The sequence below is a fragment of the Tenrec ecaudatus genome, chromosome 4 (genome assembly GCF_050624435.1).
Source record: "Tenrec ecaudatus isolate mTenEca1 chromosome 4, mTenEca1.hap1, whole genome shotgun sequence".
Lineage (NCBI taxonomy): Eukaryota > Metazoa > Chordata > Mammalia > Afrosoricida > Tenrecidae > Tenrec > Tenrec ecaudatus.
In genome coordinates, this window is record NC_134533.1 from 176,458,917 (window position 1) to 176,473,982 (window position 15,066).

Consider the following 15,066-nt stretch of genomic DNA (forward strand, 5'->3'; position numbering starts at 1 on the left):
TATACATGATCTGAGTGATTCTGAGAAACCACAAAGAATAGTGGGGTTAAAGATTAGTGATGACTTGTCCTCATCATTAGTGTTAATGTCAGGTCTAGCTGAAGGAACTTAAAATCAGCTCTCAGAAGTTTCTGACTAAAAAGTCTTTTTGTCTATCACGAAAAACCTCGATGCAAATTCTGGCTTTAGACCCTAACGTCACAAACCACAGAAGGTCACGCGCCCCTGCTCTGGAGTTGGTAAAATCACGCAGTCCCAGCTCTGGGGTAGACTGGCAGAGGAGGCTTGCCCTGCCCTTTCCTCCAGGTTCGATGGTGCGCGGTGGCCTGCAGGGGAGCTCTCATGGGGAACCACTGCTGCTGGCAGCATCAAAGAAGCCCCTGAAGACAGAGGGGTTGAGGAAGAGCCAGGAGAGAGGGATCAGACTAACCCTTCTGAACATTCCAAGGCCCTCCTGAGAAAGGAAAAAGGAAGGCCCAGCCACTTTGCTTATAGCTGTTTACCTCTGCATTCAGTGTCATATGCAAAGGTCACCATCTAGATGCAAGATGCACACTAGAAGAATAAGAAGTCATTTCTGACGACTGAAGATTTGGCTGAGAATTCAAAACTCACTGCCATCGAGTTGAAGCCGGCTAATAGCAAGTCTATTGGTCAGAGCAGAGCTGCCCTTCTGAGTCTCCAGACTTTGAATCTTTAGAACAGACAGCCTCATTTTTCTCCCATGGCCTGCCTGGTGGGTTCAAACCGCTGACCTCGTGGTTAGCAGCTCAGTGTGCAACCCACAACACCATCAGGGATCCTTGAGCTTAAGACAGAAGGAAAGAAAATAGTCCACTCATGCTCTCAAAAAGTGTTCCAAATCACCAGGAAAGAAAGCAAAGAGCATAAAACAAAATGTTTATATCAAATTGGCAAAATATTATATAAATTACCATTTTAACAAAATTTCAAATTGATTAAAATCCCCTGTAATAAAACACCCATCATTTAAATCAGATTGGATCAAATAAGGAAATCAAGTATATAAAAGTAGGGTACACATAATGAGAAAACCTGCTGGTACAAACAAAATGCTTAACAAGGTTAGAACAGAAACCAGTCACTTCATGGTTACAGTAATGATGTCATTTTCTTGAATTTTAGTCAAAAGGCTTAAAACAGCAAAGCCTTCAATTGTTAAAAACACAACTTAAAAGAAATCATGTTAATAGACTACCCTATCTCCCTTTCCGACTCACAGCGACCCGCTAGGCGGGCCCTTTGAGCAACTGAGGCTGGAACTCGCCAGGGCAGGAGGAAGGCGGCTGGGGATTTGGAAATGCTCATCTTGCAGTTGGCAGCCTACTGTGTGGCCACTGTGCCACCACGGCTCTCGCATATAGAGAACGTGGGCAACTGTCTCTACAAGGAAAGAACTCTGAGAAGCCAGGGCCCCAGGAGCGGACAGCGTGTGAGGTTCAAACCCCAGCACCGCGGCCACGCGGTTCCCGACCAGGTCAGTGAGCCCGGCATCCTGGTTAGGGGTCAGCAGAACCCAAAGTGCAGCACCAGTGCCCTGGTTCCCATAGGTCGCATCTGGGTTCCCAAGCTCCTCTGTGTGAACTCTCCACCCTCGCTAACAGTGATGCCACTCAAGCGAAAACAAAAAGGATGGAACGACTAGTTGTTATATAAAAGTCAGATCTACAGCACTGGGGTTCCATTCAATACGGGCTTATGGCAAACAAAGGATGTTTAAACAAATCTCCAGGACTAGTGGATGGCTAGACTTCTCTGGGAGATTGCTGAGCTTAGGTCTTGTTGCCTTTAAAAAAAAAAAAAGGTCCAACCTAAACAAGTGTTGATCCAAAGCAGACAAGTCCGCTCTGAAGGTTAGGACAATTCTTTTGGCGGCTCCATAGTCAGTTTGATAGGATTCTCAAAGGGCAGGATGATCACAGAGGCTTATTAAGGCGTCTCAAGAACACGGACCACCACACAGGGGAGGAAAAGGTCCCGCAGGCTGCACTGAGGCTGTTTCCCCTGCCATCCATGTGAGCCAGGGTAGCCAGCGCTGGCCCACAAGAAGTTCTTTGGGAACCTCACCCCATCTAACCTCCAGCCCTGCTCTTGTCCCTTCAGAATCAAAAGAGCATTGAAAAGAACTCGATTTGGTCCAACTCTTCTTCTCCAAGGAAGAGTTGGAGATGGAAACAGCACCATTGGCGAGCTACCAACACAGCTGGAGGCTTGATCGAGAAAAGGGAGTTTCTATGGTTTTCTCAAGACAAGGAAATGTGCAAAGACCTAGTTAGAAAATCGAAAGGTCAGAACATGCTTGTTGTATGTGAAACTGAAAGAACTCAAGGAAAGTCGAGCCTCGAGCTGTAATACTGAAGGATTCTATGGGGAAAATATCGAACGATGAAGGGGGCATCAGAAGATGGTGGAGGGAATACAGAGCCGCTGCACCAGAAAGGGAGGGTTGCCGGACGTGCCACCATCTCAGGGGTAAGCAAGCATCTAAACAGGAGCCAACGGTGCGGAGGGGAGAAGTCCGAGTGGCACTGGAAGCACTAGGCAAAAACAAAAAGCCCCGGGAACTGACAGAACACCAACTGCAATGTAATGAAAGAGTGGAAGTATTTACTCATCTGTGCCAGGGAATTTGGAAGACAGCCACTTAGCCAACTGGAAGAGATCCAACTTTGTACCCATTCGAAAGGTGACCCAACAGAATGCTCCTATCACAGGGCAATACAATTGATATCACATGCAAATAAATTGTGAAGATTATTCAACAAGCTGCAGCACTACTTTGACAGGCACACTAACGGTACAGTGACAGCACTGCCTTCAGCCAGAGGTTCAGGCTGAATTCAGAACAGCATGTGGAACAAGGGACGTCATTGCTGGTAACAGACGGACCTTGGCTGAAAGCGGACAATACCAGAAAATGTTCACTTGTTTGTGCCAAGGCATGTGGCTGTGTGGATCGTAACAAACTATGGACAGCCCTGAGAAGAAAGGGAATTCCAGAACCCTTCCTTTGGCTCGTGCTGAACATGCACAAGGATGAAGAGAAGCAGCTGTGGGAACAGACAAGGGGATATACTGCACGGCTTAAATCTGGAAAGGTCGATCAGAGTTGAATCTTCAGCATACTGATTCAATCTGTATGCTGAGCAAATACTCGGAGAATCTGGATTATATGAAAAATCCAGCATTAACAAGCTGCGGCACGCAGATGACACCTCCTTACTTGCTGAAAGTGAGGACTTCAGGCACTTGCTGATGAAGATCATGGATTACAGCCTTCAGAATGGATTGCAACTCAATGTAAAGACCACCAAAATCTTCACAACTGGATCAAAAGGTAGCATCACCACAAATGAAAAAAAATTGAAGTGGGCAGGGATTTTGTCTCGTTGGAATCCACAATCAATGCTCACAGAAGCAGCAGTCAAGAGATCAAACGATGTGTTACTTTAGGTAAATCGGATACACAAGACCTCTCTATAAAGTAAAGGATGGGAAGTTACTTTGAACTAAGGTGTACCTGACCCAAGCATTTGAATGTGGTGCTGGCAAAGAATACTGAAAATACCACAGACTAACAGGACACAGCAATCTTACCTTTGGAGGATAGCTCTTTCCAGCCAGTGCCAAGCAATGGGCATCTCCCGGGACAACTGGCACGAGGTCCGCAAGAGAAAGGGCCCTACAAGAACTGGGATGCTCGGTTGCCCCTGGTAGAGGAGCCACACAGTTCCAGTGAGGAGAGGCAACAAAAACAGGGCCCTGAGGCTGGATGTGGGGAACTTCCCCTGGGACTCGAGTATTGTACTTGCAAACCAAGAGTCATCATGTTGTCCACGACGCACCCATCACCGAGCTGGTACAGACCAAGACCCTGGTGAAGAACATCACCATGCTCACAGGCGGCCCACCTGACCACCAGAGGTCCGAGTCCCACTAGACACTGCCCTTAGGCTGGAAGAAAGAGGCTAAACTGACTCCTGAAGAGGAAAAGATAGACCATTCAGAAAACGATATAATGAAAGAAATGAGAATGCAAAAAGCAGCAGTCTTCTGGAGCCGTTCCGGAGGGCACGCTCGGCGTTGCTTCGAGGGCAGGCCAGGGGATGGCTATGGGCTGCAGGACTAGAGGGCCGGCAGCGCGTTCTCTCGGAGGAAAACCAAAGCTCGAAAAGGCAAGGAAAGTTCCCATCCTAGCACATTAAAGGTGTTCATTCTAAAACAAAAGGGCAGGCAGTGCTTAGAGGTAAGAAATGACATGTGGTCGGGAAAGAACAGTCCTGGAGAAGGACAGCATGTTGGGGGTGGGGGGGGCGCAGTGAAAGAGAGGAAGCCCTCAAAGGGATGGACTGACAGTGGTGCAGCAACAGGCTCAAGCACAGGAACAATGTGAGGATGACGCAGGCCTGGACAGTGTTTATTCTGTTGTCCCTTTTAGGGTCACTGTGGGTCAGAACCAACTCAATGGCACCTAACAGCACAGTTCTGAAGCAGTATTTTCTACTTACCTTATAAAACTAGAACGTATATAGAAAGAACATCAGACTACTAATTCATTTCCCAGCAAGCAATCTGTTCACCTTCAACGAATTTGATGCACATACAAAAATCAATGCAATTTTCTGGTCAAAACTGTAGTATTCTGGGCCACGCTATAAGGCAATCACATCTGCCCTTAAAACATGGGGGGAGGAAGGGAGACACCGGGGTAGGATGGAAATAAATATAAGTGCTTAAAAAGATTAACACATCTCACCAACCCCAGTGCTTTCCTGGTGAACTAAGATGATAATCTTGCTGATCATTTTCAAAAGTTAGTTTTAAAACTGGTACTTGAAAAAATGGTTATTCATCTGTAAAGATTGGGGCAGATCCTAATGAAAAACAGTCTGCCCATATAGTTAAATTGTAGGGCTGGCAGCTATAAGGAAGCATTTAAACAACTTGTCTTCCTTGAGCAGTTGCATTCAATTAGTCAAAGTGGGCATTTATTTCCCAACACGCCCTTTGTCAAAGAAATTATGTAAATGTAGAAAGCTAAAAGAGAAACACTAAAAATAAGAATTCATACTCCAAGGAAGTAAGAATCTTTCAACTTTTATTTCTAGTATACATTCATCTGGAACCTTTTTGTTTCTTTACAATTTTCCCCCTAAGAGAAATGAATACAGTAAAAATATAATCCAACTACCAGTAATGTTTATAACCAGAAAAGAATCTAAAATCTCTGGTGTGATAATATAGGATTTATTTTAAAAATATAAACTTCATACCAGAAATAAAGCCTGAATATTCTCTTCTTTAAAAATATAAAGTTTTCCTTCTTTACTCTTCCATGTAAATCTTATAACTAACCTTTAGTTCTAAGACCTGTTTGAAACCAGCAATGGCACCACTATGGAGCATTGCTATTTCGACTTTGCATCCTGTTCTGTACTGTGAATCAATGAAAAAGCGCAGAAGTCTTACAAATGAAATGCCACTGGGTTACAGCAAGATTCAAGATATACTGACCATTAAAAAATTTTTCCCTATTAGCAAACTGAAATGTACTTAACAAAATGTATTTTTTGTTCATGAAACTAGAAATGTGTACAAAGCACTTCTACAAACTGTAAAGCATTATCTAATGGGAAACTTTTTAAAGCGTCTGTTTGGACTGGAAAGGTGGACTGAGATGAGGCATCTGGGATACATGACTCTGTGAAAATTCACCCTTCTTTTCTGTAACTGCTTAGTTTTGTGGAGGAAATAACTGCAAGAACATTGAGGATATAGATGCAAGATATTGATAAAGGTTGATTGGTGTGCAGCAAGAAACCATTTTCTTAACAGAGAATATATGAGGGAGTGGCTCTCTAGAGACCAATTTCTTACATCAGACCAAAAGGTCAGGTCTCTGTTTCCAACTGGGTCTAAGAAGATAAGCTGGGTGGTTTCCTCCTGCGTCCAACTCGGTCCTCTATATGAGTTCCATTCCTTGAGACAGTATGCCAAAGCCAAGCATAAATGGTCTGAGGATGTCTCCTTTCGTTAGAAAGGTAACCAAAACACCAACAATAAAGCAGGTAAGCAGTATCTCCGTTACAAATAAACGGTAACACCTACAATAACTTTGGGGGGGGGGTTATTTCTGCTATGTGAAGAGCGTAAAGAAAAAAGCAATGCAGCAACCTTGGCAGTGAGAGCTTTCTCCTTCCTCCTTTACAGAAACACAACAAACCAGTTGTCACGGCATTGCTTCCAATTCAGAGCAACCCTGCGGGGCAGGATACAACAGCCTCACCCCATTGGTTTTCCAAGGCTGCAACTCGGAAGGAAGCTGAGTGCCACATCATTCTCCCTGGGAGCAGCTCGTGAGTTCAATCTCAAACTGCCAGTCTTGCCATTAGCAGCAGAGAACTGAACCACTGCGCCACCAGGGATCCTTGCCAAGAATGCAAAAGTGGCCCAGGAAGGCTTCTTTCCATGAACCATCTTACTGAAACTAGATGTGCCTATATAGGTCCGGCAATGAATATTGACAGAAACATGGTCATTTGTACCTAAAATGGAGTGGCCAAAACAAGTATCCTCAGCTATCTAAAGAGTGAGCAAAATGGCAAGAGGGAATGGCTCAAACTGCTGCATAAAAAACGTGGCTAACAGAGCTGAGGAGTCCGGCACGCAGAAAGAAGCTGAGGAGCCTCCATCCCTGACGCTTCTGGGCAACGTCCCTGTGGCCTCTGGGAGCCGGCCTACTTTAGCAGGGGGAATGCGGGCTCAATGCCTTGGAAGTTCTGACAGTCCTCTGATGCACTTAACCTTCTCTTTAGTGCCCTCTTTCCCCAAGAGAATATTCAGGCCAGTTTTGTTTGTTTGTTTGTTTTGGGGGGGAAGGGGCATTTTTCTGCATTATTAAAAATTATAAACTAGCAATGTGGAATGTCCCTCTTATTGTCTCATGTAAGTATATGATATGAGAAATATGAATGTAGAGCGTAAGTGCCATTTATACAATAGTCAAACAAGCCCATGTCACACTTTGATGAGTCCAGGTTATTAAAACTTGGCAAAATGGAGAAAAATACTTTTGCCAAGATTTAACTATCAGATTTTAAGTGAATTTCAATATCCCACATAATCCAAGGTCATTTATAGTGAAGTAACATGCCTTCCAGTTCTCTACATACAGTAATATGATTTTTCAAAGTACACACATTTTTTAAACCAAATCACTCCCTTTTACAATCAGACCTTCAGTCTAACAATTAAAATATAAATCCAAATTGTCAAAGTAAACACAATGGACCAAACAACAGTATCGTTTAAACTCAACAATAATGAAAAAACAGGCCAGCATTAAAACTCAAAAAACCAACAGATTCATTGACAATCTGCTCATATGTCTAATGTGTTCACAAATGAAGCTCATACAGAACAGATCCCACTGTGATGTTAAGAGACAACTCACTCCTTTCTCGTTTTCTCATTCCATGATACAAGTCTTCAGTGTTTCTATTGAGGGTTACAGAGTGATGAGATGCCCTACCAGCAGCGATTGTTGTTAAATTCACAGCCTACTCCTGGACTGGCATATGTTCCCCAACAATTGCTTTATGTGCTCCCTGAATTATAAAGCCGCCCAATCCTGTCGTAGCATAAAGATGAAAGGGGCTCAGGTCTAGTCATACATACTGTGCATTAAATGTTAGTAAGTTAAGACAGCTAGGTGGAAGAAGAAAGAGTACAGCTAAATTTTCTTCAAACAATTCCATTACATTAAACAGAATTATTAACTACATGTACTTATTTTAACCAAATTAAGAGAAAAATATGAAAAGTAAAAAGAATCACCAGAATGTGTATTAATTTCTTGGAGACGCTAGCAATGAAACATTAAATATACATGTTTGTATATTTATTTGAAGAATCTTTGGTAGCAATTATTGTGTTTCTTTCCACAGTATGAGACTTTTTAAAAGAAATGTCAAAAATTCACTAATCAGCATATTAAAGATAAATTATGGTACTATTCTTTTGGTTTTCCTTGAGCCTGACTATCAATTGGCACTACTCATGCACTTAAGCACAGTATCGTTTAACTTATGTACATACAAAATGAGAAACTAATACCAGAAAGACATTAGACAGCAATGAGAATAATGACAAAACGTAACAATGACAACTGTTCTTAAGTCATTTATTTTTAAATTATAAGATTTACAATGCCTTGATTACTCAAAATAGCATAAAGAAAATCAAACCAAATCAATTAACCAAAACAAGAAAACAAATTTAGTTTTCCTGAATATCAGCATTTAAAGCATCAATGTAAGTTATCTGATGTCCCAACCAGGTCTTATGTAGAAAGTAAAAGTTTCAAACATCTCAATTGTGGGTCTAATTTCTCATTTTCAACTCTTATAAACGGTAATGTAATTTATTTCAAATCCTATTTTACCTAATTTATACTGCAACAGCAGCAATCTCAGAGGTGCAATCAAATGTGGAACTGGGGCACCGCATTCAGCTTTCGCTGTAGACAGAAACTATACACTGCATTCAGTACCGCAGATTACATTATGTGAACCAGAGTGCAGAGTTGAGTATACTTATTGCAGTTTTTGGTGTTTCTCTCTCTTTGAACTGAACCAGCAGAGCTTCTGAGCAGGTCTATTACTGCTGTGGGTAGTAAGACTGCTGTGGGGGCTGCGGGAAGGGGTATGAAGGCTGCTGGGTTCCCGGGTAGGGAGCCTGTCCTGGGCTCTGGTGATACACTGGTGGATATGGCATATTATACTGGCCGTATGCATAAGGATTATAGCCCATGGGCATGGGCATTTGGCAATACCTGGTGGGGAGGAGAGAACACAACAACAAAAAAAAAACATTGTAAATTGAATTACAAGAGTAAGCATTCTTATTGTTCTAAGACCAATTTTTTTTAAAGAAAGCCAATTTTCTCTATCTTATAGTCTATAAGAGAATAATACAGACAGAAAAAGAACACTTTCAAAATAACTGTTAAGGACAAGCAATCTATACTTATCTTAACTGAAATAAAAGTCTATCAAAGATGTACCACCACGCAGGCAAGTAATGTTCAAGAAAACAAGAGTTAACTATTAATAGCAAATACATACATATATATCTTTCTATCCTCCGAGGGTTCAAAGAGTTTATGAAAAAGTTTCATAATCTTTCTATTCCATTTTTCCACAAGCTTTTTGAAGTTCTTTCATATATTTTGCATGAAATAAAAATGGAAACCCTTCCTTTAAAAGTGGTAAAACTAACCATCTAAACATATTCCCTAGACTACAAGATGCAATGTTCACTTGAATATACATAAATTTAATGTTTATAATGTCCTATTATTGGAAACACAGAATGTTTGGGTTTCTCTTTTTATTTAGCTTAATAGGTAGTAAAATGTCTTCCTCCACACCCCCAACAACAAAAAAAATAGGAGCACCATAAAGAAAACTGGCATTTGACAAACCATATTTCCATTACTGAGATAAATTTGTTATTATTTATCAATTTATCAAAATGCCAAGATTCCCAAGTACAGAAAAGCCACCTATTTATAGCCATATTTTTATCTACCTGTATATTTTCAGAACTATTAAGAATACACTAAACTTATAAAAATAGCCCTAAAGAATAACACACAAGACCTACCTAATCACAATTTTAGTTTCACCTAATCACTTATTAGGAGGACTGAAGAAAGTAGTACATTCTGCCTACATAGCACAATTTTAAAAAATGAATAAATAATCATTTTAAAGCCTGGGAAAAGCAAACAATGCAGTATGGTCACATCTGTGACACCTCCTTTCTGGAAGGGACAATCCAGTTTTCAAGGTTAACCAGGGGAAGACACATCATCAGTCAAGTTGCTAAATCACACATTTCAAGCCTTACCCGGGATATCCAGGGTAGGTTGGGTAGGGGGGTCCCTGGGCCTGTGGAGGGGGAGCTGACCCAGGGGTCTGTGTTGGAGCTGCTACTGGGGGCCCAGGAGCCACTGCAACTGGAGCTGGAGCTGGAGCTGGAGCTCGACTCGCTGGAAGCACTGGAGGTGGAGGTCGGGCCGGGGGCTGGGGCTTGGCAGGCTGCAGGACAAGTCAACATTTTATTTTTAAAAAAGAAAGAAAAGTCAACATTTATTGCAAAATATATCATGTTTCTTTTAAATTGGTAATTATTAAAATATATGATGACATCTGGAATAGAACCAAATATATTTCTAATTATCATTCTTAAATGCTGACTTACTCTTGAATCAAATTTATCATAGTTGAGAAATCATTCCCCATCCTGCAGATTATCTATAGCCACTGTTCTTTTCCTGATCCTAATACTTAATCCTTCACTGCTCATTACTGTCACTACCCAATAGCACTCTCACCTCACAACACAACTTTTTAAAGAAAATTCCCAAGCACTAAAAACCTTAAAAGAATGTAATAATCACTTATCTACCTATTAAATTTATTAACACTTACCATATTTGCTTACCTAATTATAGCCATATTTTTATCTATATATTTTCAGAGCTATTAGGCAATACATTAAACTTCTAAAAATAGCCCTAAAGAACACACAAGACCTACCTAATCACAATTCCATTTTCAGCCTAAGAAAATAACAGTTCCCCAATATCACCTAGTAACCAGCCCACATACAAGTTTCAGGTGTCTGACAGATTTGTCCAGTTACTTCCCTATGGTACTGTTTGACTTGTTACTGTTTTTGCTGTAAAGTGAAAGTTATGAAGGTTTTAAGTATCCTCACAGTTTAAACATTTTTTAACAAGAAGTTATGAGCGATACAGTGTTACTTCTTCACGGTACAAAACATCAGGAAGAGTTTGTGTTAGGGATGGGACCAACAGTCATTCACTTGATGACCTTAGTAACCACAAGATCGCTCGACTGTAAGTGTCTGTTTTATCCTAACAGAAAGCAAGTTGTCATGAATGTAAAACTCCCTATTTTACAAAATGTACTTGCTTACTAACCGGCATGGTCCTTGGTGCCGGAGTTGGAGGCGTTGGTGCATGTCCTCCTGCTGGCGAGGACTGATATGCAGGTGCAGGAATTGCAGGAGCACTAGGTTCTCTGGCAATACTTTGTTGCAAGTCCCTTATAAAGACAGAAACATTTGACATTAACACAACGAAAACACCAGGACATATAACACCACAAGGAGCCTTCAAGGTGCACTGACTGCACTCAACAGCTAATCCAAAAGTTTTGATGGAAGAAAAGATTTGGCAATCTGCTCCCGCAAAGATCACAACGGACGAACCCCCTGGGGCAGCAGTTCTACTCTGTCCTATGGGTCACTGTGAGATGGAACTCACTCCTCAGCAGGGGATGTTGTCATACATCTTTCTACCATTTTATTCTTCATATATGAGACAAAGAAAAGAGTATCATTTTCTTTACGGTAGTAATATTTTTAAACATACTACATTTCTATTCTGAATTAGTTTATATTTTCTTCCTGCCTCCTATAATTTACTTTATTTCTGTAAGAGACTGAAAAAAGTAAAATTTTTCATAGGCCATAGTTATAGCTAGAATAAGAAATAAGTCAAACTGTGAAGTGAAATTTTTAAAGGCTTGATTATATCCAGCTTAAACATTTTTTTACAAGAATTGAGGAGTGAAGCTGTTTTATAAAAGAAAGTTGGCAGTCTCATCGTCCTCTGCCTACTCTCTAGTAAGAGGGATCTCTCTCAATTAAAAAACAGAAAATAATAGCCTATCCAAAAGTTATCAGTACAATTACTCAGTTACTTGGCTAATATTTTAATCCTTATATGACAAAGTACTTCATGTTATTTAAAGCAAAACATCAAACAAGAAAGCTAACCTAATCAAACCATTAATAAAATATCCAGATAAAAATTTATTAAGCTACTCAAAAGAAATGTGGCACCAAGATCATCTATGCGGACAAAGTGGCTGCTGGTACAGCACCGATGAAACGCACAACTTTCCTCTACTCCTTTGGGGCTTCCTTCCCCCCACCATCATGACCTCAATTCTACCTGACAAACTGGATTAGACCAGAGCATGCACACTGCTACAGATAAGAGCTGGAGACACAGGGAATCCAGGATAGATAAACCCCTCAGGGTCAACAAGTAGAGTGGAGATACCAGGAGGATTAGGGGAGGGGAGGGGGACAGAGGGGGACTCAATCACAACAATCAACCTAGAACCCCCTCCCAGGAGGACGAGTAACGGGAAAGTGGGTACGGGGCGACGGAGGGCAGTGTAAGATAAGGAAAAAAATAATCTATAACTTACCAAGGGTTCGTGAGGGAGGGCGGGCAGGTGGGGGAAGGAGGGAGAGGAAAAGGGGTGCTGATATCAGGGGCCCAAGTGGGAAGAGAATGCTTTGAAAATGATGATGGCGGCAGTATGTACAAATATGCTTGACACGTAGGAGGATTATATGGATTGTGGTAAGAGATATAAGAGCCCCCAATAAAAGTAGTTAAAAATAAAATATTGATGGCAACATATATACAAATATGCTCGATAAAATTGATATATGATTGTTATAAGAGCTCTAAGAGCCCCCAACAAAATGATCTTTAAATAAAAAAGAAAAAGATTGGATGAAAATTCGATAAAAATAATGATTTTTTTTTTTAAGAGGCTGCTATGTACCACCCGGTGAATTCCATCCAACTCACAGTAACCCTAGAGGACACAGCAGACATACTCTGTTTCTCCTTTTTCCCCTTTCCTTTTTTTCTTAGCATTTTTCCCTTTGTCGTTCTGGTTGTTTCTTCCCCCTATCTCTAGTTTTCTTTTTTTTCCTTTTTTCCTTCTTCCTTTTTATTTTCCTTTCTGGTTTTGTTGTTGTTGTTCATTATTAAATACTTTTTTTTCTGGCTTTTGTTTACCTGCTTTGTCTCACTTGGCTTTTTCCTTTACGATTTTCTTTCTTTTTTTTTAAGTTTTATTGACGAATTCACATATACAGTTTAGTAGTTTAAAATATATTCATAAGATTGTGCTATCATCCCTACAATCACTTTTAGAGCATTTCCTTCTTTGCAATCACTATTAGCTCCCTATTTCTACCCACCCTGCCCCCAAGATCCCCAACAAACTATAAGCTATCGCTATAGGTTTACCCATCCTATTTTTCATATGGAGAAAAACATGCCAAAATAATAACAAAAAGCACCTAGAAAAACTTCGGTACTTTAAGCTAGAAGTAGTTTATAGAAGTACTATATAGAGAAGTACTATATAGAGAAGTACTTTATAGAGAAGTACTTTACAGACCACAGATAACACAAGCCAAACCTACCCTCCACTATGCCACATGAACAACTAACAGTACTATCATGCTCACCAAGAAACACGTTCTAAGTGCCTAAGACCATATCACAGAACAGTCATAAATTAAATACACTAACAATATCTCAAACTACATTTCAGTTCACATAAACTAACAAGATAAAATGTCTCACACAAGTGACCAAAACAAAGTGTCAAAAGATCTTCCTCTGGAAGAAACGGCATTGCATGTACCTACTAAGCTATCCAAATGAATGAATGAAAAGGAAGATCCACAAAAGCGAGCAAACTACAAGGAAAATCCTGTAGACAGATTCAGGAACATATGTCAAGAGCAATTTGGTAAAATAAATAAACAAATTTAAAGAATACAAAACAAAATATAGAAATCTAGAATACTAAGATTTCAGAAATAGATGATACATTGAAAAGGCAAAGTAGTGCAAATGAATCGATGGAAAGCTGAAGTAGTGAGCTTGAAGACAAATCTCCCAATGACTAATCTGCTACAGAAATAGCCATTAAAAAAGACCAAAAAAAATTGGGCGGCCCCTAAAAATTATGTTAGACGCTATCAAGAGGAATAATTTATGTGTAACAGGTATACTCTAACAGGTGTGACCCCAAAAAAAGCACAGAGAAAACTGTCAAAAAAGTTGTTAGAAGAAAACTTCCCTGAAACATCATGAGAAACAAGACAGTAGGCTCATTCAAAAAGCGAAGTTCCAAACAGGGCAGACCCCCCGCCCTTCTGCCTCGGAGAGAGCTTGGGAACAAGGTGGGTCACCAGCAGGTCTACTGGAGCCACCCGGGAAAATTCGGCCAGAGTTCCCGTTCTTGCCGCATGTGCTCGACCCGGCACCGTCTGATTCGGAAACACGGCCTCAATATGTGCCGTCAGTGTTTCCATCCGTACGCGAAGGATGCCGGCTTCATCAAGCTGGACTAAGTTATCTTTGGATGGACAATCCAAGACCGCTAACCAAAAGAAAAACAATGCCAACTATTTGTACATAAAATAAAAATTTTAAAAATTCAAGTCTGAAAAAAAAAATAAGAAAATCACCAAGATATATCATAACCAAACCAAAGACTAGGGAAGAACTCTGAGAAAGACTTAGAATTATATATTAAAAAAAAGTTACCTACAAAAAAGAACTAGTTAAGCTGAACTCTAATTTCTAAACAGAAACCATACAAGCAAACAAGTAATGGGATAAAACATATAAAACTCTGAAAAGAAGAGGGGGAAAGCAAATGAAGAGTCATTTACCCAATAAAATTGTCATTCAAATACAATGGCATATTTGTAGATACACATTTTCAGATAAGTAGGAACTAAAGGAATTTATAAAAATAGACCAACCTTACTAGAAGTAACAGAGTTCTTCAAATAAAGAACCAATAACACCTGAGATTAGCGTACATGATGGCAATACCCAGATGTCAACCCAGATATACAAGTGTCCAGATAAGACAAACCTATAAGACTGAAAGCAGGAAACCAGAGATTTCAATGTATAAGGAAGACAATTTTGGAGTAAAAAGAATAAAGTTAGAAAACTCTCAAAGGAGAGGAAGCTATTTGAAGATGTGAAGAACTTACATAAAGGATAGGGCATTACACATTTAGAGGGAGGTTGGCAACGATGGAGGTAAAGGAAGAGTTAAAGACAACAGAGTTTTAGAAGTCTCTTATATAACCAGTCCTGCAATGATGAATAGA

General features: G+C 40.3%; 2 protein-coding genes across 3 annotated transcripts in view; one reads left to right on the forward strand and one right to left on the reverse strand.

The window, feature by feature from the left end:
• Positions 1-6,006: 6,006 nt before the first annotated feature.
• The window catches only part of PDCD6IP (programmed cell death 6 interacting protein), a 65,734-nt gene continuing 56,674 nt past the window's right edge, over positions 6,007-15,066 (reverse strand). For both annotated transcript variants that reach the window (XM_075547081.1, XM_075547080.1), the window contains exons 16-18: positions 11,033-11,156; positions 9,934-10,124; positions 6,007-8,854 (exon numbers count right to left, since the gene is read on the reverse strand). In XM_075547081.1, the coding sequence (XP_075403196.1) occupies positions 8,680-8,854; positions 9,934-10,124; positions 11,033-11,156 (490 nt within the window). In that variant the 3' untranslated portion in view covers positions 6,007-8,679. The remainder of the gene's footprint in view (positions 8,855-9,933; positions 10,125-11,032; positions 11,157-15,066) is intronic.
• Positions 14,026-14,289, forward strand: LOC142444626 (small ribosomal subunit protein uS14-like). Its single transcript, XM_075545674.1, has one exon. It carries the CDS (start codon positions 14,026-14,028, stop codon positions 14,287-14,289), a length of 264 nt encoding a protein of 87 aa, XP_075401789.1.

What these genes read in the sequence shown, in the direction of transcription:
- LOC142444626 (XM_075545674.1), top strand. Translation starts at nt 14,026, where the DNA reads ATGAGAAACAAGACAGTAGGCTCATTCAAAAAGCGAAGTTCCAAACAG.